The sequence below is a fragment of the Trachemys scripta genome, chromosome 1 (genome assembly GCF_013100865.1).
Source record: "Trachemys scripta elegans isolate TJP31775 chromosome 1, CAS_Tse_1.0, whole genome shotgun sequence".
Taxonomy (NCBI): Eukaryota; Metazoa; Chordata; order Testudines; family Emydidae; genus Trachemys; species Trachemys scripta.
The window spans coordinates 25,927,453-25,955,010 of NC_048298.1; the positions used below are offsets into that span (position 1 = coordinate 25,927,453).

At 46.1% G+C, this 27,558-nt stretch overlaps 1 protein-coding gene across 4 annotated transcripts in view; it reads left to right on the forward strand.

Annotated features, from left to right (window-relative positions):
- The first annotated feature begins 20,260 nt into the window (after nt 1-20,260).
- PUS7 (pseudouridine synthase 7) overlaps nt 20,261-27,558 on the forward strand; it is a 46,707-nt gene continuing 39,409 nt past the window's right edge. Inside the window, exons 1-2 of one of the 4 annotated variants that reach the window (XM_034766363.1) lie at nt 20,261-20,496; nt 25,288-25,369. In XM_034766363.1, coding sequence (XP_034622254.1) covers nt 20,424-20,496; nt 25,288-25,369 — 155 coding nt within the window. In that variant the 5' untranslated portion in view covers nt 20,261-20,423. The other 3 variants (XM_034766373.1, XM_034766379.1, XM_034766389.1) reach the window with 3 other exon arrangements.

Below are 27,558 nucleotides of genomic sequence, written 5' to 3' on the forward strand. Positions count from 1 at the left end.
TTAACCCTGGAGCAGTCCAGCCAGTTGCAGGACAGCATAGTGGCCGAGCATGATGCAGAGCAGGCACCTCCAGAGAAAATGCAATTCCAATCAAACTGTATGGGTTACATGCTCTTATATTTTATGTTCAATCTGAAGATAAAGTAAAGTGCAGTGGGTATCTGCTTCCCAGTGGCCTCTCCAGTTATGCAGAGGGTGGCCCCTGGAATAGTCTGTTTACATGCATGGGGATGGCCTGGGAATCCTCCAGATCCTTTACAGAAGGTTTCTGGGGAGGGCTGCCTTATTTCTGCCACCATTCTAGGACACTTTCCCACATCACTCCAGTATTAACTCTGCTGGCATCATTGTAGTACACAGCATAGTAGCATAAGGACCAGGTCTGTACCCAGACATTTGCAGCATCTGCTCCCTTGCCACCTCTGTTACCCTCAGGAGACAGATATCACTTAAGATCATCTAGGGGAGATGGTGGAAGTTTTCATTTCAAGTGCTCATACCACAAACAATAGAGCTTGTGATCTCCACCCATGGTGATTTCCGGGTCCCTCAACCATGATTTCCCTAACATGCCGGTGGTTTGGTTGGCAGGGATCAGCACTGTATTCAGATTCTGCAAGCCCAGGGCGACTACTACCAGCAGCGTTAAAGGAAGTGGGGTGGTAGTTTTCCTGTGTTCTCTTGTAGCCACAAACTCCCTCCCCTCCCCACCCCCACTCCCTGCCTTGGACAAAGACTGAAATTTGGGAGGCTTAATACTGGTCAGTGGTCTCAAAGTATTATCCATGTTGCTAAGGGGAGAGGGCATTGTCCACCTGACCACATGTGCTCCAATGCGGGTTCCTCACAAGTTGTAGCACAAGGCTCATCACCTATGCCGCTGGGCCATACTCACCATGGCTGGAACAGCAAACTGGTTAATTGAATAGCTAGGGACTCTGATTATATTCTGGCTTGCACTAGAGTATAATAAGGGGAGTGATTTTTAAATAGCAACCTTGTACTGGATCCAGGGCATGCACTGACAATGGTTGCCTTGTGCTTTGCATATCTTACAGTGGAAAGCTTTGCCTTCAGCACATCCTCCACACCGACAGAGAGGCTTTTGCAGATTAGAAGGCAGAAAAGGAGAGCAAGTGATTACATGTTCAACCAGATTATGAACGCATCTGGAATAGCTGACACCAAGCTCAGAGCCTGGAGGCTTTCATTGAAAAACTGGACATGGACATGGAGAGCAGGAGAGTAGCACAGGTGCATGAGTATGCCATGCAGAATGAGATGCTGCAGATTATGAAGGACCAATCAGGCATGTTGAGGCATCTGGTTGAACTTCAAGAAAAACAACTTGAGGCTAGACGGCCTCTGCAACCCCTGCAGAACAGCCTGCAAACATTGTCCTGTTCCCAATCCCCTTCCCCCAAACGTCCCAGGATGCAGGGGGTGTGTGTGTGCGTGTGAGGTTCAGTATCCCTTCCACTCAACACCAGGGGAGAGTACTAAGAACAAAAGGCAGCCATTCGAAGACAATCGATGGGCAAGACTTCTGTGCTTTCACAGACAAGCTAAGTTCCTTTCTCCCCTCACAATTTTATCACACCATTTGCCCAAGGTTAAATTATTTTCCTGTTTTTCCAGTTTCTTTATGTTTGTATAGTAAAAGTCAAGGTTGCAAGAATGAAATACTCTTTATGTATTCCAAGCATGGGAGTTTGGTGGCGGAAGGGAGGCAGGGGAGGTACAGGGAAATTGATGCAATGGAGGGTATGGCATGGTAAGGCACAAAGCAGATAAGCAGCTCACATTACTGTGGCTCATTACTGAAATGCGTTTTCAAAGCCTCCTGGAGACTCAGAGCTCCTTGCTGGGCTCTGCTTATTGACCTGATATCTGGTTGCTCAGAATTAGCTGCCATCCTATCTGCATCCACACCCCACCCCTGTGGAAACTTCTCTCCCTTTGCCTCACAGATATTATGGATCACACAGCAGGCAGTGATAACTGTGAGGATATTGCTTTCACTAAGGTCTAACCTAGTAAGCAAATTGCGCCAGTGACCGTTTAAATGTCCAAAGGCACATTCCACCACCATTCTGCACTTGCTCAGCCTATTGCTGAATGGGTCCTTACTGGTGTCCAGGTGGCTGGTGTACAGCTTCATGAGCCATGGGAGCAAGGGGTAGGCTGGGTCTCCCAGGATCACTATTGGCATTTCAACATCATCAATGGTTATTTTGTGATCTGGAAAGAAAGTCCAATTGCAGCTTTCTGAACAGACCTGTGTTCCTAAAGATTCACACGTAATGCACCTTTCTTGACCACCCCACGTTGATGTTACCCTGTGATCCACCAGAGCTTGCAACACCATTCAGAAGTATTCCTTTCAGTTTATGTACTCTTTGGCAAGGTGGGCTGGTGCCAAGATAGGGATATGTGTGCCATCTATTGCCCCACTGCAGTTAGGGAACCCCATCATGGCAAAACCATCCACTATATCCTGCACATTGCCCAGAGTCACTACACTTCTTAGCAGAAGTCGATTAATGGCCCTGCACACTGGGATCACAACAGCTCTCAAAGTGGATTTACCAACTCTGAATTGATTCCCCACTGACCGGTAGTAGTCTGGCATTGCAAGCTTCCACTCAGTGATTGTCACTTGCTTCTCCACTGTCAGAACAGGTCTCATTTTAATGTAGCTGTGCTTCAGGGCTGGGGAAAGCTCTACACAAAGTTCCTGGAAAGTGGCCTTCCACATTCAAAAGTTCTGCAGCCACTGCTCATCATCCCATACCTGCATAACGATGCAATCCCATCAGTCAGTGCTTGTTTCCCGGAACCAGAAACAATGCTCCACTGTGTTCAGTGGCAGTGCGCAACTGCCAGCACCAACCAGGAACTGTTTAGTTCTATGGCTTGCAGCAGGGCTACTTGAATGATATCACAATGTTCTGTGCAGAAGTTCCTGTCACAGCTCTGGAAATACTTCAGGATAAGGTGTGAGTTTGTAATGCTCACAACAAGAGTGCACAGCTAAGTGGGGTCCATGCTTTTTGGGCTATGGCGTATGCACGGCTAAACCAGGCTTTCAAAAAAAGGCACGAACAAGTATGGGTTGTTTGCTGTTGATATCGGGGAGGAAAGGAGGGAGGAAACTGCATCATGGGAGGTTGAAGCCATGTTCCCATTCCCCCTTGCGACAATGTTTTGGTCCCATGAGGCATTGCAAGCCCTTCCCAAAACCCCTTGCGGCTAGTTGCACTGTGGGATAGCTACCCACGGTGCACTGCTCTGTGCATCCATGCAAGCGGTGCTAGTGAGGACACACTCCACTGACAATAAGCATGATATGGACATGCCCAGCAAACTTATTACTGCAGAGGCTGGATGTCGACTTAAATTAAGTCGACTTAACTTTGTAATGTAGACATGTTCTGAGTGTCTGTGCATTAAGCAGCCCTGGATCAGCAACTCTGACTCCACCACAGCCACACTCTGATCTTCACCAGGCTTGGTTACCACTAGCCAAGTGACCCGAGCACACCCCCAGTCCCAAATTTTCCCAGAACTGTCTGCCCTGAAATGTCCAGCCTTGTTCTGGAACATTTAGGTAAGTCATCAGGTCTGTTGCTCCTTTAAAGATACAAAAAAACACAGCAGTTTGTTGCTCTAACTGGAATTCACAATTGCTCCAATTCTAACACAGCACTGGGTTGGTTGAAATTAAAAGTTAAATGAACAAAAAAGAGAGGATGGTGTTCCAAGAAGGAGGAGTGCTAGGCAAAGACGGGCTTCACCTAACGAAGAGAGGGAAGAGCATCTTTGCAAGCAGGCTGGCTAACCTAGCGAGGAGGGCTTTAAACTAGGTTCACCGGGGGAAGGAGACCAAAGCCCTGAGGTAAGTGGGGAAATGGGATCCTGGGAGGAAGCACGAGCAGGAGAGCGCAAGAGGGGAAGTCTCCTGTCTCATACTGAGAAAGAGGGATGATCGATGAGTTATCTTAAGTGCCTATACACAAATGCAAGAAGCCTGGGAAACAAGCAGGGAGAACTGGAAGTCCTGGCACAGTCAGGGAACTATGATGCGATTGGAATAACAGAGACTTGGTGGATAACTCACATGACTGGAGTACTGTCATGGATGGATATAAACTGTTCAGGAAGGACAGGCAGGGCAGAAAAGGTGAGGGGAGTTGCGTTGTATGTAAGAGAGGAGTATGACTGCTCAGAGCTCCGGTATGAAACTGCAGAAAAACCTGAGAGTCTCTGGATAAAGTTGAGAAGTGTGAGCAACAAGGGTGATGTCGTGGTCAGAGTCTGCTATAAACCACCAGACCAGGGAATGAGGTGGATGAGGCTTTCTTCTGGCAACTAACAGAAGTTGCTAGATCGCAGGCCCTGGTTCTCATGGGAGACTTTAATCACCCTGATATCTGCTGGGAGAGCAATACAGCGGTGCACAGACAATCCAGGAAGTTTTTGGAAAGCGTAGGGGACAATTTCCTAGTGCAAGTGCTGGAGGAACCAACTAGGGGCAGAGCTTTTCTTGACCTGCTGCTCACAAACAGGGAAGAATTAGTAGGGGAAGCAAAAGTGGATGGGAACCTGGGAGGCAGTGACCATGAGATGGTCGAGTTCAGGATCCTGACACAAGGAAGAAAGGAGAGCAGCAGAATACGGACCCTGGACTTCAGAAAAGCAGACTTTGACTCCCTCAGGGAACAGATGGGCAGGATCCCCTGGGAGAATAACATAAAGGGCAAAGGGGTCCAAGACAGCTGGCTGTATTTTAAAGAATCCTTATTCTGGTTGCAGGAACAAACCATCCCGATGTGTAGAAAGAATAGTAAATATGGCAGGCGACCAGCTTGGCTAAACAGTGAAATCCTTGCTGATCTTAAACGCAAAAAAGAAGCTTACAAGAAGTGGAAGATTGGACAAATGACCAGGGAGGAGTATAAAAATATTGCTCAGGCATGCAGGAGTGAAATCAGGAAGGCCAAATCACACTTGGAGTTGCAGCTAGCAAGAGATGTTAAGAGTAACAAGAAGGGTTTCTTCAGGTATGTTAGCAACAAGAAGAAAGTCAAGGAAAGTGTGGGCCCCTTAGTGAATGAGGGAGGCAACTTAGTGACCGAGGATGTGGAAAAAGCTAATGTACTCAATGATTTTTTTGCCTCTATCTTCACGAACAAGGTCAGCTCCCAGACTGCTGCACTGGGCAGCACAGTATTGGGAGAAGGTGACCAGCCCTCTGTGGAGAAAGAAGTGGTTCAGGACTATTTAGAAAAACTGGACGTGCACAAGTCCATGGGGCCGGATACGCTGCATCCGAGGGTGCTAAAGGAGTTGGAGGATGAGATTGCGGAGCCATTGGCCATTATTTTTGAAAACTCATGGGGATCGGGGGAGGTCCCAGATGACTGGAAAAAGGCTAATGTAGTGCCCATCTTTAAAAAAGGGAAGAAGGAGGATCCGGGGAACTACAGGCCAGTCAGCCTCACCTCAGTCCCTGGAAAAATCATGGAGCAGGTCCTCAAGGAATCAATTATGAAACACTTAGAGGAGAGGAAAGTGATCAGGAACAGTCAGCATGGATTCACCAAGGGGAAGTCGTGCCTGACTAACCTAATTGCCTTCTATGATGAGATAACTGGCTCTGTGGATGAGGGGGAAAGCAGTGGACGTGTTATTCCTTGACTTTAGCAAAGCTTTTGATACAGTCTCCCACAGTATTCTTGCCGGCAAGTTAAAGAAGTATGGGCTGGATGAATGGACTGTAAAGTGGATAGAAAGCTGGCTAGATCGTTGGGCTCAATGCGTAGTGATCAATGGCTCCATGTCTAGTTGGCAACCGGTTTCAAGCAGAGTGCCCCAAGGGTCGGTCCTGGGGCTGGTTTTGTTTAATATCTTTATTAATGATCTGGAGGATGGTGTGGACTGCACTCTCAGCAAGTTTGCAGATGACAATAAACTGGAAGCCGTGGTAGATACACTGGAGGGTAGGGATCGGATACAGAGGGACCTAGAAAATTAGAGGATTGGGCCAAAAAAAACCTGATGAGGTTCAACAAGGACAAGTGCAGAGTCCTGCACTTAGGACGGAAGAATCCTATGCACTGCTACAGACTAGGGACCGAATGGCTAGGTAGCAGTTCTGCAGAAAAGGACCTAGGGGTCACAGTGGACGAGAAGCTGGATATGAGTCAACAGTGTGCTCTTGTTGCCAAGAAGGCTAACGGCATTTTGGGCTGTATAAGTAGGGGCATTGCCAGCAGATCGAGGAACGTGATCGTTCCCCTTTATTTGACATTGGTGAGGCCTCATCTGGAGTACTGTGTCCAGTTTTGAGCCCCACACTACAAGAAGGATGTGGAAAAATTGGAAAGAGTCCAGCGGAGGGCAACAAAAATGATTAGGGGTCTGGAGCACATGACTTATGAGGAGAGGCTGAGGGAACTGGGATTGTTTAGTCTGCAGAAGAGAAGAATGAGGGGGGATNATCGAGGAACGTGATCGTTCCCCTTTATTTGACATTGGTGAGGCCTCATCTGGAGTACTGTGTCCAGTTTTGAGCCCCACACTACAAGAAGGATGTGGAAAAATTGGAAAGAGTCCAGCGGAGGGCAACAAAAATGATTAGGGGTCTGGAGCACATGACTTATGAGGAGAGGCTGAGGGAACTGGGATTGTTCCCAGTGAAAGAGAAGAATGAGGGGGGATTTGATAGCTGCTTTCAACTATCTAAAGGGGGGTTCCAAAGAGGATGGAGCTCGGCTGTTCTCATTGGTGGCAGATGACAGAACAAGGAGCAATGGTCTCAAGTTGCAGTGGGGGAGGTCTAGGTTGGATATTAGGAAATACTATTTCACTAGGAGGGTGGTGAAGCACTGGAATGCGTTACCTAGGGAGGTAGTGGAATCTCCTTCCTGGGAGGTTTTTAAAGCCCTGCTTGACAAAGCCCTGGCTGGGATGATTTAGTTGGGAATTGGTCCTGCTTTGAGCAGGGGGTTGGACTAGATGACCTCCTGAGGTCCCTTCCAACCCTGATATTCTATGATTCTATGATTTTAAGTGAGTTCAAGTGTAAGAAATAAAGTCAGAAATGGTTACAAGCAAATAAAAGTGAAAACCTCTTTCTAGTGTCTAAGACTTAACAAAATTACAGTCTTGATTCAAGTTAAGATTCTTACCACACTTTCTTCCTGCAAGTTGGCTGACCATCCCCTTGGTCAGGAACTCCCACAAAGGCCAAAGTGCTCAGTACCTTTGTCTTCTTATGTGAAAGATAACTTCTTGTTTTTAGCTCCTCTCTTTTATAGTCCAGTGAAATTTTGGAATATATCCTTCTTAACGTTCAGTGCCCCTGTTGTGGGGAAAGGTACCATAGAGTCTGATGGAGAAGTTTCCATGCTGGTTTCTTCCCTGATGGTGCTTTTTACAATGCACATTGATCTGTCCCTTCAGCTTCTGATATGCCAATGAATGGCCACTTGACTGTGACTGCCAATTGTCTGTGCTTGTACCTGAATGGAGGTGTTAGCCTTTCTTTTGAAAAAAAACCTGTTTACCCACTCTTCAGACTTGTCTGGTTCAAACACATTTTAGTCCCATATTTTCTTCACATTTGTACAGTCCTTTGGGTATTTACCATACAGACACCCCACAAGAACATTAATGATCAGTGTGTTATTGGTTTTCCAGTGATACCCCTCACACAACACTTATCAGATACAGATTACAACCTAAGTGAATTGGGGTATATTGAACTGATCAGGCCAGCTGAAACCCACTACTTGAAACCAGTGAGCTCCTTGAGCTCTGGCATTGGGATATTGTTAGGGTCACACCCTCACCATTCCGGAATTGCTGCAGGACAGGCTAGCATGGAAGAGAATCCACTGGCATTGGTGCATTCGGTGTTGGACATTAAGGACAGCACCCACTCAAACAGCTTCCTTGGCTTCTGTTGCTCCTGCTACTTCATCCTTCCATTGTGCACCTCCCCACCTCCTTGCCCGGACATGAACCAAAAGCACCAGAAGGCCAAGCATTGCTAACACACCAAGGGATTTTCTACTTAATGCATCCTGAATTATAAATCCCACTAGCTATCTGGGACACTGTTTTAATGCTGATGTAAGCAGAGTCTGAATGACATCTAGTGATGAGCTGTGGAAAAGGACTTCAGGAGCTGATCTCATTTGCATGGACACACCCACCCTGTCTAGGTACTCAGCATGATGGGATTCCTTGCCCAAATGATCACTTTTGGCTGGTGTTGGAACCCCAGTCTCCTTCTTATTGGGGCAGGACCAATAAAGCATTGTTATCCTTGTTGTGTTAATCGAGGACGGCAGAACTGTACCTGGCATACCCTGATGGAGGGACTCACCCTCAACTAATGGCACGCACTGGGCAGGGGGCATGGGTTCCAAAGACCAGTGAGTTGAGAGGGGATGGGTATAGGCATTTGTGTTAGGTAGGAGGTGTGTTCTGTTAATGGGTTGTAGAAACCATTTGATCCTTCTTCTTTCCACTGTGTAATAAAAGAACTAATTTAGGCTCAAATCAGAGTCTTGTTACATAATGCAAAGCTGAAGTTGCTGATACCTAGGTCTAAGTATTAGAGTGCTTTGGGTCAGTGTTTCTGATGCAAGAGACTGCCCAGTGTACGTTAGCAGTTAGGCTCTCCCATTGAGAGCTGTGTTAGGGGGTGGGTTCTGAAGATATTTCTGTGAGCAGGTGGTTAGCAGGATGGCTGGGGGAGAGGGATGGCAAGCAAGTGCCCAAGCAGCAGCATGAGTAAGGTACCTCCTTTCCCTCTCCACCCAGGGTGGGAGGTGAACCCTGCAGATGCACCTCTGAACTCTGGGTCTGTACTGACCAAGGAAAGCAACTGTGAGTGGGGTGTAGAGAAGGGATGGGCACATTAAAGGGACTTTGGGTTGCTGGACTTAAAAACCTGAGGGGAAAAGGACACTGCCCAACTTACTTGGGGGTAGGTCTATTGCTCACAGTTTATGTTTATGAACCCTGTTTGCGGTGTTTACCCAAATTAATGCAACATTACTTCCCTCCTTTTATGATTTTTTTTTTTGCTAGACTCAGACGCTTGCGAGCAGGAGGGTACCTATTGCCTCTCAGAGGTGCCCAGGGGGTGGTGTGTAATTGTCCCAGGTCACTGGGTGGGGGCTTGATCCGGTTTTGTGTTGTAGTATTGAAAAGGAACCCCTAGATACTGAACCTGGCCCTTATTGCTGCCAATTCTGACTGGCAGAAGGTTACACTAGTACCAATATAACATAGTTACAAAGAGAGTTCATTACATAGATATGGACTTATTCTTGCTAAGCTTGTCATCCCAGCTTTGAATAAGATTGTCAGCAGCTACTAGGTAAATCCTAGCTAGAATAAATCACTAGCTCAAAGCATGTATAAACTAGGGTAAAAGTTTTGTAAGTGTGGACGGTATGAGAGTTTGGGTTAAAACCTGGGAAAGAGCCTGAGTTTAGTGAATCCTATTCACTAAAGAGCCTGCAGTGAAGATATACTTTCAACAAGGGACAGAAACTTTCAAAGATTTCATAACATGCCTTCTTCTAGGGAAAAGAGACAGTGTAAATCATGTTTCAGAGTAACAGCCGTGTTAGTCTGTATCCGCAAAAAGAAGAACAGGAGTACTTGTGGCACCTTAGAGACTAACAAATTTATTAGAGCATAAGCTTTCATAGACTACAGCCCACTTCTTCGGATGCATATAGAATGGAACATATATTGAGGAGATATATATACACACATACAGAGAGCATAAACAGGTGGGAGTTGTCTTACCAACTCTGAGAGGCCAATTAATTAAGAGAAAAAAAACTTTTGAAGTGATAATCAAGCTAGCCCAAACTGTCTTGTTGGATATTGTGTATATTAAAATTCAACAATTTGTTTTCTAAAGTGATCAAATTATTCAATTGCTTCTCCTCTGCAGACAGTAAAACTCAACATAGCTATTTCAGACCCCCCCCCATATTCTAAAGAGGATTATATTTAATTCCCCCTTTCTCTAAGTGATTCCTTTGTGTGGGCTTTTTAAGCCTGTTCTCCAGTTAAAGGAATAATGACTGTTTGTATGTCAGCGATTCACCACATATATTTAAACACTCAGAAGTTGAAGGTAGTTCCATCCTTATAGTTCCTCTTTTAATTATAGCTCCTCTTCCTATAAGAAGGAGGATTGTGATAGTACCTTCATTTTACGATCCTGTTTTCAGTGTCTTGCTACTTTACAAGACAATTATCCCTTGGCCTACAAGTTTTGCGCTTGGTATCAGTCCAGAAATAGTTTTTTTAGGTGCAACTTCATCTCTGCATCCTTATGCTTATTCATTCTCCCTCTGCCTAAATACCTTTGAAGATCTGTTCCATATCTCTTTAACTTCCTAAGGGGAAAAAAATCTCTGCCTGAAATTTCTCATGGTTGGTGTATTCTCAGAGGATTTTTTTTAAAGTTTCAGAATATTTGTCCAAGAGCTTTGGAGAGATGAGAGTTTGAAAAATCAGAAGTTTCTCATTTCTGAAAAATTTTGGGAACATCTATCACAGCCAAGTTGTGGGCAGCCAGACCTAGTGGTCAGAGCCAGATCCCCACTCATGTGACAGGAATCAAGATTCATCTGGGTCAGGATAATGGGAGATCAGAAACTGGTGACAAACTGGAGATCAGAACCACATGTCAGGAACCAGAGTCAGGCCAGGTCAGGATACCAGGAGTCTGATGCGGGAGACAAACTGGAGAGCAGAACCACAAATCAGATATCAGGAGTCAAACCAGGTCAGGATGACAGGAAATAAAGCCAAGGGTGTGTGTACAATTCAGGAAGGAGCCCGGTTATTCAGACAGGTCCCTGTTCCTGCTGGTGGCTTAAGTAGGGCCAGCCAATCAACTGCTTTGGGACTCCACCAATAGAACCTCAGGGGCATAGCCTCAAACTGGGGCTAGGTTTCAAGGGTCCTGGGTAAGCAGCTGTCAACAGCCTGGTGGGTGGATGGTTGGAGCATGGCTGCTACTGCTGCAGACTTGGGCTTAAGACTTCATCTCTCAGAAATGACTTGGTCTATTAACATCTTATTTGTTTTATTAATCCATCATCTATAAAAACTATTGCCTTTCATGATCACTTTGGAAAGCTGCATGGTTAATTTTGGAGCTATTTGCTACAGACTTTTGAACCTCCTTCTTTAAATTATTTAACCTATTCATTAAATTCTCTGGCTCTAAAAGTAATAGGATTCCTATGATGCTGTACTTTTAGGACTTACACATGGTGTGCTAGTCTGCACCAGAGGGGTATAAATTCCAGTGCGCACTGGTGTGTCATGCACTGATTGGCCATTTTAGTGCACACCAGCAGGGTCCACACAGGCCAGTAACATGTTGGTGTGCACTATAATTTACACCTCTCTGGTGCCGACTAATGCATTGTGTAGATAAACCTCTAGATTTTGAAAAGTAATGAATCACCATTTCTGCTTACTTAATCCTGTCTGGAGAAAAAAAGTGTTAGGAATGCAAAAAGTAATAGAACAGCATATGAGAATTACATTAGGCTTTTCATCTTTTTTCACTTTTAATTCTCTGGGGTATTATTGTTACCCAGGGTTTTCTGAACCCAAAGCAATGGTAACTTAACTGTTTCTCTCCAGGCAGTGTCAGGAATAATCAATGGGGACACAACTCCTCCATCTGATAAATGATTGATACAATCCAGAGTGCTTTTACCTGAAACTACTTTTTTTATTAGGTCAGGCTTCCAAGGGTTCTCCTTCGGTCCAGCTGCTAGGGAGCTTAGCTGTCAGCTCCTTGCCTGAAGAAAAGCTTCCTCGGACTGCTCCAAAGTGTTTACTTTTACTTAATCTTATATAGCTAACTCTCACAAAACACATAACTCATAGTAATCCCTAGTGGGTCACCATAGTAACCCCTAGTGGGTCACCAGTTCTTCTAGCTTCAGTAAATTGCTCATGATCTCTTATCAACAAAACATTCCTAGTATTTCTAGCCATAATAAACTTGTATGACAGAAGCACCCAAATCCAAGGTCACCATCCACTTACTCTCTTCCATTCTCATGGTCTGTTAACTCTTTTCCCCTCCTCCCGTTCTGATTCACAAAACTGCAAACTACAGCTGTTTGGCCTTGCCTCTCAGGGTCCTAAGAATTATTCCTAGCTATGTGGTATTTGGTTTTCAGCTACTGGTGGCTGGACACACAAAATGGCTGACTGCAGTAATGTCAAATTGTGGGGTTACATTATTAGTTATATAAGTAAAAAATATCAAGCCAATTGATAGCAGCTGATGCAAAGAGGTGTAAATTACACTTCATGAACCTAGTTCTCTATGCCCCAGGGGGTTTCACACTGAGGGATGGCAGGTGATGTTACTGCTGCTCTCCTCCCTTGGGGTTTTCCAATTTATGCAGACAGCTTTAACTCGTGCTTAGGGCTCCGCAGAAGCATCACTAGAAGAGCAGGTTCAGAACATTCCCTGTGTATGTTGCCTTCCCAGAAAAGCTGTATATTCCCACTACCACTGTACCCCCTCCTGATGTAATCAGTGGATTTTCTGTTCCTGGAGCCCTGTGTCTGGGAAGCCTGTGTAAATCTGAGCTGACTCTGGGGTATGACTGGAGATGGTTGAAATTTTCCAACAGAACAGATTTCCATCAGAAAACTGTTGATGGGGCTAGGAGGAACCATGTCTATTTTTGTGTCTGTATAATGCCTAGCATGACATGTCCCTGATCTTGACTGGGGCCTCTGAGCACTTCAGAATGTAAGTAATAAATCATAAAAATAATACTGCAGATTTTTGGGGTCCATGGCTGTGCTTGGCATTATAATCCCCACTGGAAAAGAAATAAAGAGAGCCTCCAACACTCTGGTCCTTCCCTATTACTGGGCAGAGAGTGGGCCTCTGGGAGCTCATTTACTCAACCATACTCCCTTGATGGAACTGAGAGAAACTGGGCTGAGGCATCCTCTCGTTGCCCAGTTTCTACAAACCCTCATCTACTGAAATAAAGTCCTGGAAGCGAAGCCTCTTGTTTCTGTCCACTACAATAAATGGACCTGTATTTACCACATAACTAAAAGCCTCATTTGAAATTAAAATAAAAATAAATTGAGATGATTAAGAAAGTTTTTATTCTTATTTTGTGTTGTTCTACATTCAGGGGTTGAATAATAGTAAAAGCTTCATGACTTTGGGAAGAGCATTTTCCCCTTGGTCCCCGATGGGGATGCCCTGCACCCAGACACTTGTCCTGGACTGGCTACTGAATCCCTGGAATTGGGCCTTAACGAATACTAGAAAAATAAGTATGACAGCAGAAATAGTAACATGTGAAAAGGAAAACAAACATCAAAACTCCGAGACATGGAATTTGAAAAGAGAGAGATTAAAACTGAAGAGACACTCATTTTAAGACAGACAAAAAGCTTTTTGTCATTCCGAAGGACAGCCCAAATTTCAGATGCATCAAGACATGGAACTGATCTAACAGAAAATGATATTTATATTATAGAAATTAATCCAGCAGAACTTTAAATATGATGGACTGATAATTTTCTTGTGATTCTCAATTGAGATCTTCCACATCATGTCTCATATTGGGTACCTGACAGGAGGTCTATGAAGATTGGTAGCAATTCATGTTCTGTAATATACTTAGTTTTTTTTTTTTTTTAACATTTCTCTTTCCTGCACAGTTCTTAAAGTTATTTTGCTAAAGTAAATTATGACAGATGGCTGGAATTGGAAAAAGATTATTAACAATGACTTCCTCATAGTATAGCTCACTGATCACTTTTGCATCGTGAGTGCATTTTCTTAAGTCTATTCTATACACATTAAGCCAGATTCTCAGCTCTGTTATAGCTACTCTGTTCCACTCCAGTGATGCAAAGCAGCTGTAAAGCCACCTTAACAGTCCCTTGAAGATTTCCCTTGTGTAAGGGGAGTACCTGAGTGGTGTGGAACCAGTGTAGTGGTTCCTAGATGCCTCTTTCCATTCTGTGGTGCAGGAGGCATGTCAGGGGAAAAGAGGAATGGTCATGGCATCCCTATGCCCCAGTGTTCCCTAGCTGCCAGAACAGCTCCTCTGGCAGCCAATTAAACTTAGAGCAGCTGCTCCTAGTTGAGTCTCAGGACCAACCCAGCCTTCCAGCAACCTCAGGATCAGGATCCTCCACCACTGAGCTATACAAAGTATGGAAAGTCCAGTCTCAAGGATTGGCCTATTGATTCTTGGCATGCACCAGGTCATTCCTTTATAATCTAATTTTACAGAAAACACATTAATAATAGAAGGGGAGCTCTAAACTCCCTTTCCCGAGTTTATTAGAAAACTGATATTAGTTATTTGTATTGTGGTAGCCTCTAGAGCCCTCAATCAGGTATTGGGCTCCGTACACACATATAACAAGGACAGTCCCTGCTCCAGATGGCTTACATCTAAGTAAATGGTAATGGACAACGGGTAAACATAACCGAGAGTCAGGGGAGCATGTTAACAGTGAGATACAGCAGAACCCTTCTTTTATGAACTAACTGGGGATTGGGAAGTTAATATAATGGAAAAGTTCATAAAATTTAACATCTCAAAATTACAGTAGGTCCTTAAGTTGCTGTATGGTGCATTGCTTCTTTCTTGTCTTCCAAACCACTGCAAAGTGATTTCCAATGCATTAAAGGCATTGAAATGTGAAGGGATATCAACTTGCTCTTCATCAACATCATTTTGTTATGCAATTTTTTTTCTTTTCCATTGGGAAAAATGGTTTGTCTAACTGGTCATTGGCAAGATTGGTGTTTGTAAAATCGAGGTTCTACTGTAATTGTGATTAGTGTAATAAGCAGAGGTCACAGCACACAAGCTGCCTAGCCATTGCCAAGAGTTTTGTAGGCATCATGACAGAGAGGAATTTTAAGGAGGGATCTGAAGGAGGACAAGGTAGCAGCTTTGTGGATTTTTATGTGAAGCTTCTTCCATGCATAGAGGGTGGCAGAGGAGAAAACAGGAAAGTGGCTGAAGGAAAACTGGACAGATGGCTGAAGAAGGCCTTTCTGCTGCATTCAACATTGTTGACTATAGAGAGGTAGCCAGGACCATACACTAAAATGGTTTGAGTTCTTCCTGGAGAGATGAACCCAACAAATAGTGATAGGAAACTGCACCTAGACCCCTCCCTTGTAGAATGCTACAAGGATCAATTCTCTGGTCCTATTCAACATCTACATGAAGCCACTAGGTGAAAACTGATCAGATGACATGGATTCAGGTGACAGCAATATGTAGCTGACACACCACTCTACCTATCCTTCACCGCATACAACTATACCACTACCACCAAGGTGGCCCTGTGCTTGGATGAGAGCAGCTCATAGATGAAGAATTGATGATTGAAGCTGAGCCCAAGGAAAACCGAGGTGATACTAGTGGGGAGAGAAAAATAGTTTGAGGAGTTAGTAGTCACATCTCTTTTGAGACCTCATTTGGGGCCTTTGGTTGAAGATACATACCCAAAACTGGTCAAGTCAGTTAGCAGCTTAGGAGCACTCCTTCATTCCTCACAGATGCTAAGCTCTCACAAAGCAGTATCTGTGAGTAACGCTTTGTACCATCTCGGGTTGTCTAGGAGACTCTGTCCCACCACGGCAAACAATGACCTGGCCTCATTCACGCCTTTTGTCACCTTTGGCTGCTAGACTACAGCAATGTAATATGCCTGGGCATGAGACCTTCAGTTGCTTAGGAAACTCCAACTGGTGCAGAAAACTGCAGCATGTCTCTGCAGCAACACTGGCCATCACAAACACCAGATGCAGATTAAGATTTATTGGGGCCCTGCGCACAAAGAACATGTGGGCCCACACCCTGGGGGCCCAGGAGCACCAGAATTGAGAGGTCCAGGACCATCCCCCGCCCACTTTTTAACATGGGCATAGTAGCCTTGGGCAGGGGCTGCGCTTTGCAGCGACAGAGCTGATAAAGTGATCAGCTCCCCTGCCACAAGGCCCAGCCCCTGCTAGCGGCTCCACCAGCCTTTTCCCGGAGGGGGGCTGAGGTGGGCCTTAGCTCCCCATCACCACCAAGCCCCTCCACTTCTCCCCAAGACCCCGCCCCTTGGGCAGGCCAGAAGCCGGAGCTGGGCAGTGGTAAGAGCCACCCAGGGAGCCCAGACCGCTGTGGGGGGCCCCAGACCCTCCACTTGCCCTGGGCAGCACACCTTGTGGGGTTGGGACATGGGCATGGGGCTGCTCTCAGGCACCCTGGCCCCCACCCAGGGCAGGTGGAGGGTACAGAGCGTCCCACTGCAGACCGGACTCCCTGGGCAGCTCTTACCGTTGCCTGCCTTGGCCAGGGGAGCTGGGCGCTGGGGTGAAGAGGAGAAACAGGGGGCAGGGCCACAGTTCCAGTGCCCCCCCCACTTCTACCCAAGTTCCAGTGCTCCTGTGGGAGCCCCCAAATTGGCCCGGGGTCCTGGGCATGTGGCCCACGGGTCCCTGTGTGAATCCACCAGTGCAAACACATCAAACTTGTCTTCTGCTCCCTACACTGGCTTCCCATGGAATATCAAATGAAGTTCAAGGTCTCAGTCCTTATCTTCAATGCATTCAATGGCCTAGAGGCCCAGGGTCTCTAACGTATCAGCTAAAGCTCTGGGATGAAGACTGTGATTGACAACTCTACTCCTCTGACACCATGAAACTTTCTACAACAAGGGTAAAGCTTGTCTGTGCAGGAGGCAGAGCTTTTTCAGGGGGATGGCCCACAATTGTAGAATGAATTGCACCAGGAACTAAGGACCATAACAAACCTCCCTACTTTCTGCTCTAAGTGCAAGGCATATGTCTTTGACCTTGCCTTCTCTAACCTACATAAAAGACCATCTGTATAAATATTATGAAACAAATAAATATATACAAATTTTAAAAAATCGTAACAAAAAAATTCCACAGCACACAATTCTGTGCATGGGAAGAGTATGAGAGAACAAACATGTGACAGATATCAGTCATGTTGCTTAATGCACTACTGGAAAGTACTTGGATACTATTGTGATGAACATACATAAGAACCTATACAGAATAGAAGGCTGGCATCATGGGCAAAGTGCAGACAGAGATCAATGGCTTGATAACAAATAAAAGGTGATAGGGTGAAGGTATGCTATGAAGGGCCTTAAAAGTGAAGATAAATACAGTAGTTTGTGTCTGATGCAGTGAAAAGGGGAACAAGTGGAGAAAGGCAAAGAGAGGAGTAATGTAGTTGGCTTGACAAGCCATGAAGATGATCTTAGCAGCCGTGTTTGAAATGGGGTGGGGGCAGGGGCAAGATGACATTTACCAAGGCCAGAAAAGAGGATGTATTTAGTCCTGTCCACACTCTGAGTTAACACAACTTAAAAGTAAGTAGCATAGTTTGCTTCCACATGATGCAAGTTTTTGAAATGGTGTTCAAATCTTTGTAATTTAAACATGGTTTATTTCCCAGATCCCTAAATGGCCCCCTTAAGAACTGAACTTACAACCCTGTTTAGCAGGCCAATGCTCAAACCACTGAGCTATCCCTCCCCCTTCCAGTAAATGTTAGATGCATCTGATATGATTCACAGAGGGCCACTGTGGACAGTGTAACTGATGCATGGCCACCCATGACTGATTGACCATCCATTTCTCATATATTTCTATTGTGGCCCTCACCATAGTATCTCTGTGCTGAATGAGTTAAATTAGATCTGCCTGCTGTCTGTCTGTATAGGGCTAGCTAGTGGAGTCTGGACATTATTTCTTCTGGGTTCTGGAAAGCTCTACTTTTTTATTATTATTATTTTCTTGACTGGTTATACTGAGAAAGCTTTAGCAAGGGAGTTGGATTGTGCAGTGTATTCTACCATCAGTCAGACTTTGGCTCAGTTTCATCTCCTCCATTAAATCGTTCCACAGCCAGCCAATCAGGATGCTTTGTCCCTGATTAGCATCTCTACACTGCACACTAAACCCAGGCTCTGACCCAGGTTTGAGCCCAAATCCTCCTTCCAGTCACACACAAATCAGGTCAGCAAGTGCTCAGGACCTGGGTCAGTGCCAGAGTCCCACTGTGACTAAGCTCTGTAGTTCTGCAGTGTGGATGCTGCTCAAGCCGCAGACCTGAGTCAGAAAGTCTGTGTAGTACAGTAAGCATGAGTTAGCACAGCTACGGGCAGGGCCGTCCCTACCCATATACAAAGTACACAGCTGTGTAGGGCACCAGGAAATTTGGGGCACCAAATTCCTGGTGCCCTACACAGCTGGGTGCTGCTCCAGCCCCTGTGCCGCCTCTTCCCCATGGCCCTCACCCCTGCTCTGCCTCTGCCCCGCCCCCACTTCACCCCTTCCCCAAAGCCCCTGCCCTGCCCCACCCCGCCTCTTCCCACCCCCACCTCCACTCTCCTGAGGACTGCAGCAGGGGTAGGATGCCCTACACTCACCGGCGGCGATAAGTGGAGCAACCTGGCCCCAAACCCACTCCATGCCGCCACTCCCAGCCGTGCCACCGGTGAGAGCTGGGGGGTGGTTTTCCCTCTCCCCCCCAAGCCTGCTCCTGTCCCCCCCAGAGGCCTGGGGCCAGCCTCCCCCCCACAGAGGCCTGGGGCTCCACACACCCCCAGCGGGGGGGGGCTGCGTAGGGCACCAAAATGGCTAGGGATGGCCCTGGCTACAGGTACATCTATATAGAAAGCAGGATGCCGTAGCAGTGAGTCTCAGAGCCTGGGTCTACAGACTGGGGCTCATGCTACAGCGCTAAGAATAGCTGTATAGACATTTGGGCTCTGAAGACCACCACCCCAGGCCTCAGAGCACAAACTACACAGGCTTTGTCTTGGGAGCTTGCTCGATGTACCCCAGGTCCAGCAATTTTAAGCCCATTCTTATAATGCAATGTGACCACTTAAGTTCATACTTGGAAACACTGAGTCCACAAGCTCATGTCCCACAGACCCAGGTTTTCAATGCCCTGGAGACATATACTCCTAATGGGGACAGAACTCAGGTGCTGCTGCTCTGAATGCAGGTGTTTTTATTCCTTTTAAAGGCAGCCTGAGGGTTTGTGCCTGTTTTATATGCTGGGCTAGAGAGGGCAGTGGTGCACAGACAAAAACGCTAGATTGTATGCAGTGTTGTTCTAGCCCTGTTGGTCCCAGGATATTACAGAGACAAAGTGGGTGAGGTGATATCTTTTATTGGACCAACTTTGGTTGGTGACACAGATAAGTTTTCAAGCTTACATAGAGCTCTTCTTCAGGCCTGGGAAAGGCACTTAAGAGTGTCACTGCTAAGTACAAGTTGGAACAGCTTGTTTAGCATAAGTAGTTTACACATGTGTTAACTCCTTATGCCAATCTGTTCCACCTTGTATTTAGCAGTGACACTTTGAGTACCTTTCCCAGACTGAAGAAGAGCTCTGTGTAAGCTTGAAAGCTTGTCTCTCTCACCAGTAGAAGCTGGTCCAATAAAAGGTATCACCTCACCCACCTCCTCTGGACTGACAGTTTTCTTACTGACTTTACTGGGAACTGGACTTAGCCCTTTAGCCAACACCGTAACGTGCTCACATTGCTTCATCGACGGGGTTAAATTGTTCAAAGTCCACCTGCTAATTCTCGCTCATGCCAGTGAGACATTCGAAATCTTTCATGCTGTTTGTTTTAACAACCTCCCCTCCCCGCACTGCGCGACAGCTAAATTGTGCTGGCTAAACCATTCCCACAAAGCGCCAAGGAAGGAAAAGGCTTTGACTGAATCCGATTGGCAAAAGTCAATACTGGAAACGGGTCTTACTGACAAGGCCGCCAGGATGTTCCCTGCTCCCCGCGCCGCCTGAACTGGTAACAAATAAATTGCACGTGGGAGCATCTGGGGATGATTTGCTTTTGTCCCAGAACTGACGCGCGCGCGTGGGGGCGTTTTTAAACAATCTGGAAGAGGAGGGAGAAGGAGAGTGTAAATGTCTCAGGGAAACACGCAGCAAAACCCTTCCTCCGGGGCGGAGCTGCTCTGCTACCTCGAAATGGCTGCAGCAGGAACGGAGGCTGGGCCACCCGGCTCATTGCAGCAGCGGCATCCGAAGGGCAGGAGGCCGGGCTCGGTGGGAGGAGGGCGGGGTGGGTGTCTGCAGGAGGCTGGGCTGATGACACTGAGAAGGGGGCTGTCTCCTGCCTGCGCCCTCCCCCGGCTCCGGACAGGAGCAGCAGTCACAGACGCGCGCTCCGGCCCAGGCCAGCCGCGGCAGCAGCGCCTTGACTGAGGCCGCCCGCTGCAGAGGCCGAGCCCAGGGCGGACACGTGCGCCAGCCCCGCACCTCCGGCCGGGGACCCGCTCCATGTTGTTGACTCCTTTCGGCCGCCGCCTCCTGCCGCTCGCTCTCCTTTGCTACCGGCAGTGTCAAGCTCCGGGTAAGCGTCCCCCGCCGCCGCCTCGCCCGGCCTCGGGGCTGCCTGCCCCGCCGCCCGCGTGGGAGCTGACGCGGCCCGGAGGGCAACGCTCGCCCGCAGGACTGTTTGCCCTAAGCGGGAGGAGCCTCTCCCCACGTAGGCGCGCAGCCTCCTGCCTTGGTACGCTCCATGTGCCTCCCAGACTCCTCTCGTGGGGCTGTGGGGAAGTTTGTGCCCGGTTTCTTCATCAGTGTTGGGCGGGCCCATAGTTCCCCCCCTTGCCCCTCTCCCTTTGCCAGCTGCGCGGGGGTGAACAAAAATGTGGCCCACTGAGTTCTAACCGCACCCCCATGGCTGCCCTTACCTTCAGTGCGGAGCCATGGCCCACAGAGTACAGACAGATCCTGCCTTGCGCTCCTCCGTGGCCAGGGCTAGATTAAAACAACTCTCCTACTCCGAAATGAAACTTCCTCTCCACCCTCATTAAGCCTTGCTGTAACCCAACTTCTCTAGTGTAAATTGCCTATATAGCGCTAGGGCCCAGAGGCCTCAATTTAGATCCCATCCCCTCTGGAATCATCCCTTCTTACCGTGTTTTCCTCCCTCCTTTCCTTCAGTCCCCCCACCTGCCCCCCTTGGAAATCTGTCTGTAGGTAATCAGCTGCCTGCTGCCCTTCCTTGCTGAATGAGGGGCTCAGATCCCTCCCAATGATCATCCTGGCTCTATTTTTGATCCAAGTGGTTTCCAGAGCATGGAGCATTGCATGCTGGGATCTTTAGCCACTTGCATCTCTTTAGAAAAGATTAACACAACTGAACTCATGTCTGTTTTATAAAATATACAGGCCCGCCAACAGCAATTCCAAACAGTCAAAGGGCCCCCACGCATGCACAAGCCACTCCTGCACGGATGCAGTCCGCCTGACATTTGGGTAGTGCTGGTGCCCAGCGGGCTGCTAGACGTGCTCTTCCGGCACGGCTAGGGCTTCCATATGCCCAGCCAGTAGGGTTGCCAACTGTCTAATCATGCAAACCCAAGACCCTTGCCCTGCCCCACCCCATCCCTGGGACCATGCTCCTGTCCCACCCCTTCTCTGAGGCCCCGCCTCCTGCTCACTCCATCCGCCTTCCTCTGTGGCTCACTCTTCCCCCACCCTCACTCACTTCACCAGGCTGGGGCAGGGAATTGGGGTGTGGGTTTTGGGAGGAAGTAGGGGGTGTGGGCTCTAGGCTGGGGCAGGGGGTTGGGGTGAGGAGGGAGTCAGGGGGTTGGCGCTTACCTCAGGTGGCTTTCAAAAGCAATCGTCACACCCCTCTGGCAGCGGCTTCTAGGTGGGGACCCAGGGGGTCGCCACTCACTGCTGACTGCAGGCATCGCCAACATAGCTCCCATTGGCCGCTGTTCTCGGCCAATGGGAGCTGCAGAGTTGGGGCAAGGGGAGCGCACGGAGACCCCCTCCCCAGGGGACACCGAGGCATCAGTCACTTCCGGGAGTGGTTCAGAGTGAGGGCGGGCGGGCAACCTGCCTTAGCCCTGCTGAGCTGCCAGCGGTGGCCCTTTTAAATCGCCCGGCCCCCTGGACAGTTGCGCCTGTTGCCCCCTCCATCGGCGAGCCTGATAATATAGGAGTAGCAATTGTACACCTGGCAGCTTGCCATGGTCCCCTTAGTTGGGCAATATTTGGGCCATCCTTGCTAAGTATAATGTTTAAATTCTATGGATGCCACACTGTTTCCTGCAGTTGACTGAGGCATCTGCTTCCTAGATCCTCCTGTATCATTCTACCATGATACCATTTACTATCTTTTCTAATTTCCTGCTTCATTTGACGGAGAGTCTGCTCTGTGCTTTACATATGAATGTTAACATTCTTCATTTTATCTTTTTAAAGTGCAAAGTGCCTGATTGAATTTCCCTGTGTATCTACAGAACAGATACAGCGCAAGCACAGCAGCATAAGTTTACTCATTGGCAAGGAATAAAAGAGCCCCATACTTTTAATGATGAAGGGATAGTTCAGTCTCCATAAAACCTTGGCCTTTACTGAAATTGCCAACAAGGGTGCAGGCTCTGTGATGTGAACACCAGTCCACTGGTACCTGGACTAAGACAATCAAACAGCTGTCAAATAGTAACAACCTTTTCTCACTAGTGACCTGTACAAGTGAAAGACTGTCTTTCTCTTAATCAGTTTTGAGCCATCTAGTCCCTCAAGTAATTAATTTTTCAAATATTTTCTCATATGGTGAACAGCATTTTCCAATTGGTATTTGTTTGTCCCCTGTTCTTAGACTAGGCAATCTATGATAACAGTCTAATCTGTAGGGGGTCGGGGGTGTATGTGTGTTTTAGAGTGTTAGAAACACCTAACAGATACTTAACAGACTAATAGGTCAACATCCTTTGGCAGGCTTCCCAGTGGATTGTAGCCCTGCAAGGTTTCAGTGCATTGTAAGTGGTGAGCACTGCCCCCTCTCCCCTCCTCAGGAGGGGGGAATCTGAGGGCAGGTCTTCACTACGGGGTGGGGGTCAATTTAAGATACGCAAATTCAGCTACGCGAATAGCGTAGCTGAATTCGACGTATCGGAGCCGACTTACCCCGCTGTGAGGACGGCGGCAAAATCGACCTCCGTGGCTCCCCGTTGACGGCGCTTACTCCTACCTCTGCTGGTGGAGTAAGCGCATCGATTTGGGGATCGATTGTTGCGTCCCAACGAGACGCGATAATTTGATCCCCGAGAGATCGATTTCTATCCCCCCGATTCAGGCGGGTAGTGTAGACCTAGCCACAGTTAACAGACACACTCTTATCTCCTACAGATATTAGCAAAAGCCCTGCCATGTAAATGCTTGGTAGCTGGAGGGGTTTGGGATGAAAGGGGAAAGGGAGCAGCTTTTCTGTGGTAATCAACTGAAGCTAAATCAATATCAGCCTCTCTTAAACCTATTTAAGAGGACCTATACAAGGAGTTCGCACCAATTTAACTACATAAATTTAGAAACCAGTTTCTTAAATGGGCGTAATTTCAGTTTGTAGCCTAGATATTAGCATTTCAATGTTACAGAAAACTTGATTTTAAAATAGTTTTAATAAGAATTTTTAAAAAGTAGAATCACTTCTATTGGTTATGATTTTATAAAAGCTTTTTATAAAGTTTAAATTTTGGGCCAGATTGAAGTTGATGTTATCCACTGAAAGGTATGAAGAAATACATGGTTTGATACCTCTATTTTGCTTGCTTTCTTCCACTCTTTCCGTTAGTGGTCTTTAATCCTTTGTTATTATTTGTTGTTATTATTTATAGTTTTATAATAATAATAAACAATCCCTTTCTTGTTTCACTTTTGTTGTTTCTTCAATCTTTGTTTTATTTATTGGTTCTTCATTTGAGTTGATTATTTTAAATGTTTGTGAAGCAGCTTTCTCTCTGATTTATTTGTAACTTAATACAATCCTTTTGGTTGTTTATTTTTACAGCTATATTTATATTTGGAGCTAAAGAAAATGTTAAAATCTAATTAGGGAGAAACAAGTAGTGGCTGGAAAAGTGATTGTAATGTCTAAATTTCTGAGAGTACTTGTATTATGCATGGCTAGTTATGGTCAGTTTCAGGACAGCTGACAATTCAATAGGTGACAAGATTACTAACCTGTAATGTTAGTCTTCCTTAAAGTATAGATTTTTAAAATTTTCAAGTGGGAGATGTTATCTAATGTTTGAAGAAGTTTCTAGAAGATTGATTTGTGACCTGACTGAACTCTTTACTGGCAACAAATGATTTTTGTTCTCTCTTCAAAAATCTGTGTGTATATTGGTGGGGTGATATATGGAACCAGGTATTGTATCTGTTCTGTGTACAGTTATGGGGATTTTGATCTCCAGGGCTATTAATCTGGCACCTTTCACAAGCACTAAACTCACATACAAATCCCTTAAAAGAAATAACTACTACAAACAATCAATCAAAAACCCTGAGCTAGCCTTGCATCTGAGCTAGCCTTGCATTTGGTTACCTGTTGCAGATTCTGAAGTACTTGAGTAAGTTAATTTATTATAGGCTAGCACTGAGGTTAATAAAGGTCCACATTGATGTGTCCACCTAACTCGCTAGTATTTATTCTGCGTGGTGTGTCTTTTCTGTTTTCTGTGCCTTTCTTAACTTCTGTCTGGCTGTTTCTTAGTTTCTGTGGTGATTTTCTTACAGTTTCATGGCATCCAACTTCTGTAGGCATCCCAGTTATGAGTGTGTTTTTTGTTTTTTATCTTATTAGTAATACAAAACTATTTTTTCAGCTTTTTTGTATATCTAAGCATCAGTGCTCTTTTTTAATCTTAACTGTTATCCAGTTACATAATATCCTTTCTATAATATGATGCACAGAACTAGGAAGTCCTTTGTAAAGTACCTTATTTACCTCTATTTGTGTTCTATTTATGGTGATAATTTACATTCAGGAGTGTGGAAAGAGCTTTTATAGGCATCATAAACACTGAGCCACAAGTTCAGGGTCAGCTTGCTGCTTCCATGGGGGAAAATTGCACAGAAGGGCTAGGAATATCTGTGTATTTCAGCTTGTGGAGTTTTTATAGAATCAGTGGGGGTATGTGATTTCCCCCACCCCCCATACTCCCATTCCTCTGGAATGAGTAAGGAGCATAATATTCCAGATCTGTGGGGGTTTCCCAAGTACTTTGAGGCAATCCCATAGATCTTGGGATCTGTAGAGAACTTTTGACCCATTTAACATCTTAGGTGTTGTAATAATTTTTTAATTATAATTTCAAACAGTTATCCCTTTCTTCTCTAGCCCCCAAAGTTCTGTTCCTGCTGGCCCAGAAGTGGACACTGAAGCAGTCAGTGAAGAGAATCAAGTGCTCAGTTCCACAAGAGTGAGTAGATACAGCCCTCCAGGGTTTATTTCATTCACTCCCTGCTCACTCCCTCCCCTCTCAGGGTTTCCTTTACCTCACCCCTGGAGACTCATTGGTCAGAACTGTGTGAGTTAAGGAAGAAGAATAGGAGCTCTTTCTGGGAAAAGAAGAGATGAAATAATATACAGATGGGAGGGTGTCGCGGGAGGGAGCAGCGCATTGAACCATTGTGTCTGAATTATTGATGCATACAGGATGAAATCTTTTTGGAAGGGGAAATAATACAAAGTAGTCAGATTTAGCTGTAGTGAGATACGGATTAGAAGCTTCTTAGGCCCCAAATTGACAGCAGCAAAGCCCATGTGGACAGCTGTATGATAGTTGAGCACTGGCACTATCATAGCAGTTGAAAATAATGAAGAAAGGAGAGCTGGCAAGAGAAGAGGCCAGATTTGCTGGAGGTGTTGCATCATTCTTCTCCAGTGCCAGCTGGGAGAGATTCCAGGAGTACCCATTCTGGAAAACTTTGAAAAACTGATGCTACCTAAAAAGAACAGGAGTACTTGTGGCACCTTAGAGACTAACAAATTTATTAGAGCATAAGCTTTCATGGACTACAGCCCACTTATTCGGATGCATATAGAATGGAACATATATTGAGGAGATATATATACACACATACAGAGAGCATGAACAGGTGGGAGTTGTCTTACCAACTCTGAGAGGCCAATTAAGTAAGAGAAAAAAAACTTTTGAAGTGATAATCAAGCTAGCCCAGTACAGACGGGTTGATAAGAAGTGTGAGAATACTTACAAGGGGATGATGCTACCTAAAAATGTGACCACCTTCCTTCCCCTGTCTTTCATAAAGACAAACATAAAACGCTTTTTCTCCCCTTGGTGGGGTACAGTGTATCTTCCCTGATCCTTTCACTCTAATTTCCTTATATAACCCCAAAGTCTTTTCTGGAAGTTGTCCTTTCCTGTCTGAGGCCTTGTCAACACTAGAAAATGTCTGACAGTAGAAATATACCAAGATAGCAATACAGGAAAGCCCCCTGACTGGAGGAGCATTTTATACCAGCAAATTAGTTCTTTTGCTGGTATATCCTATACTAGTTCTCTAAATGAAATGATCTATCCTGGCAAAAGGACTTTTTTGCCAGTATAACTGCATCTATGCCAGGGCCAGCCCACAACATTTTGGCACCTGAGGTGGGGGAGCTCAAATGATGCCCCCATGCCCCCTCGCTTGGGTCAAAACTTTGAAAGGTCTCAATTCTGCCTTCTTCCTGTTCTACTCCTCTCATGGTACTGCTCTGCTACCTAACCCAATAAAAGAGAACTATCAACTTAAAATGCCTTGTTCAAAAATTTTAAGTAACACTTAACTGTCAAACCCCTGAACAGCAAATGTAACTTTTCTTGTCTGCATAGTAAACACTGGCATTTTTATCTGTTTGAATAATCAAAGTGGTGCTTTCTATGCCTTCTTGGTTGCAAAGATTTGAACTGCTTCCTGCTGAAGGTCCACAGTCTCATGCTCTCCTGAGATGGTTGCAAGGCCGGCCAGCCTCTCCTGTGTCATTGTGGAGCGTAGATGTGTGTTTATTAACTTCAGCTTGGAGAAGCTGCGTTCTCCACTGGCAACTCTTACAGGAAGTGTTAGAAGTAAGCCCAGAGCAACAAAAGCATTTGGAAAGAGGGTGGTCATCTTATTTGTGCACAGATATTCCAGAACAGCCTTTGGAGGTGATCCTGCTGAAATGTATCTTGAAAGGGCTTTCAGTTCATCACCTAAATCACTCGCATCAATATCGCGCATGTCATCATGTGTCAACACTGTCTCTAGTGCCCTGCATTGCTGGTGTAGGTCTTCTTCAGGTATAGTGAGGAGTTTGGGAATATCATACAACATCCCAAATATACTGCTGTGTTCCTTGAGCTGCAAGAAACGTTCTTCAGTTGACGGTATTGCACAATCTAGCACCTGGTTAGAGAATTCAACTTTGAATTGTTGTTTGGGGTCTCTTATGGGATTATCCTGTGCCTCGTAATCAAAATGTCGTCTTCCTCGGTGACTCCTGTATTCTTGAATGAGTGGGAAAATAGCTTCAGTGTAAAGTTCCTCTGGCAACTTCTGTGCTCTCTTCACAACGTTTTGAAATCCCTCATCTGACCAGTTAGACTGTAGGTATGACCTTGCG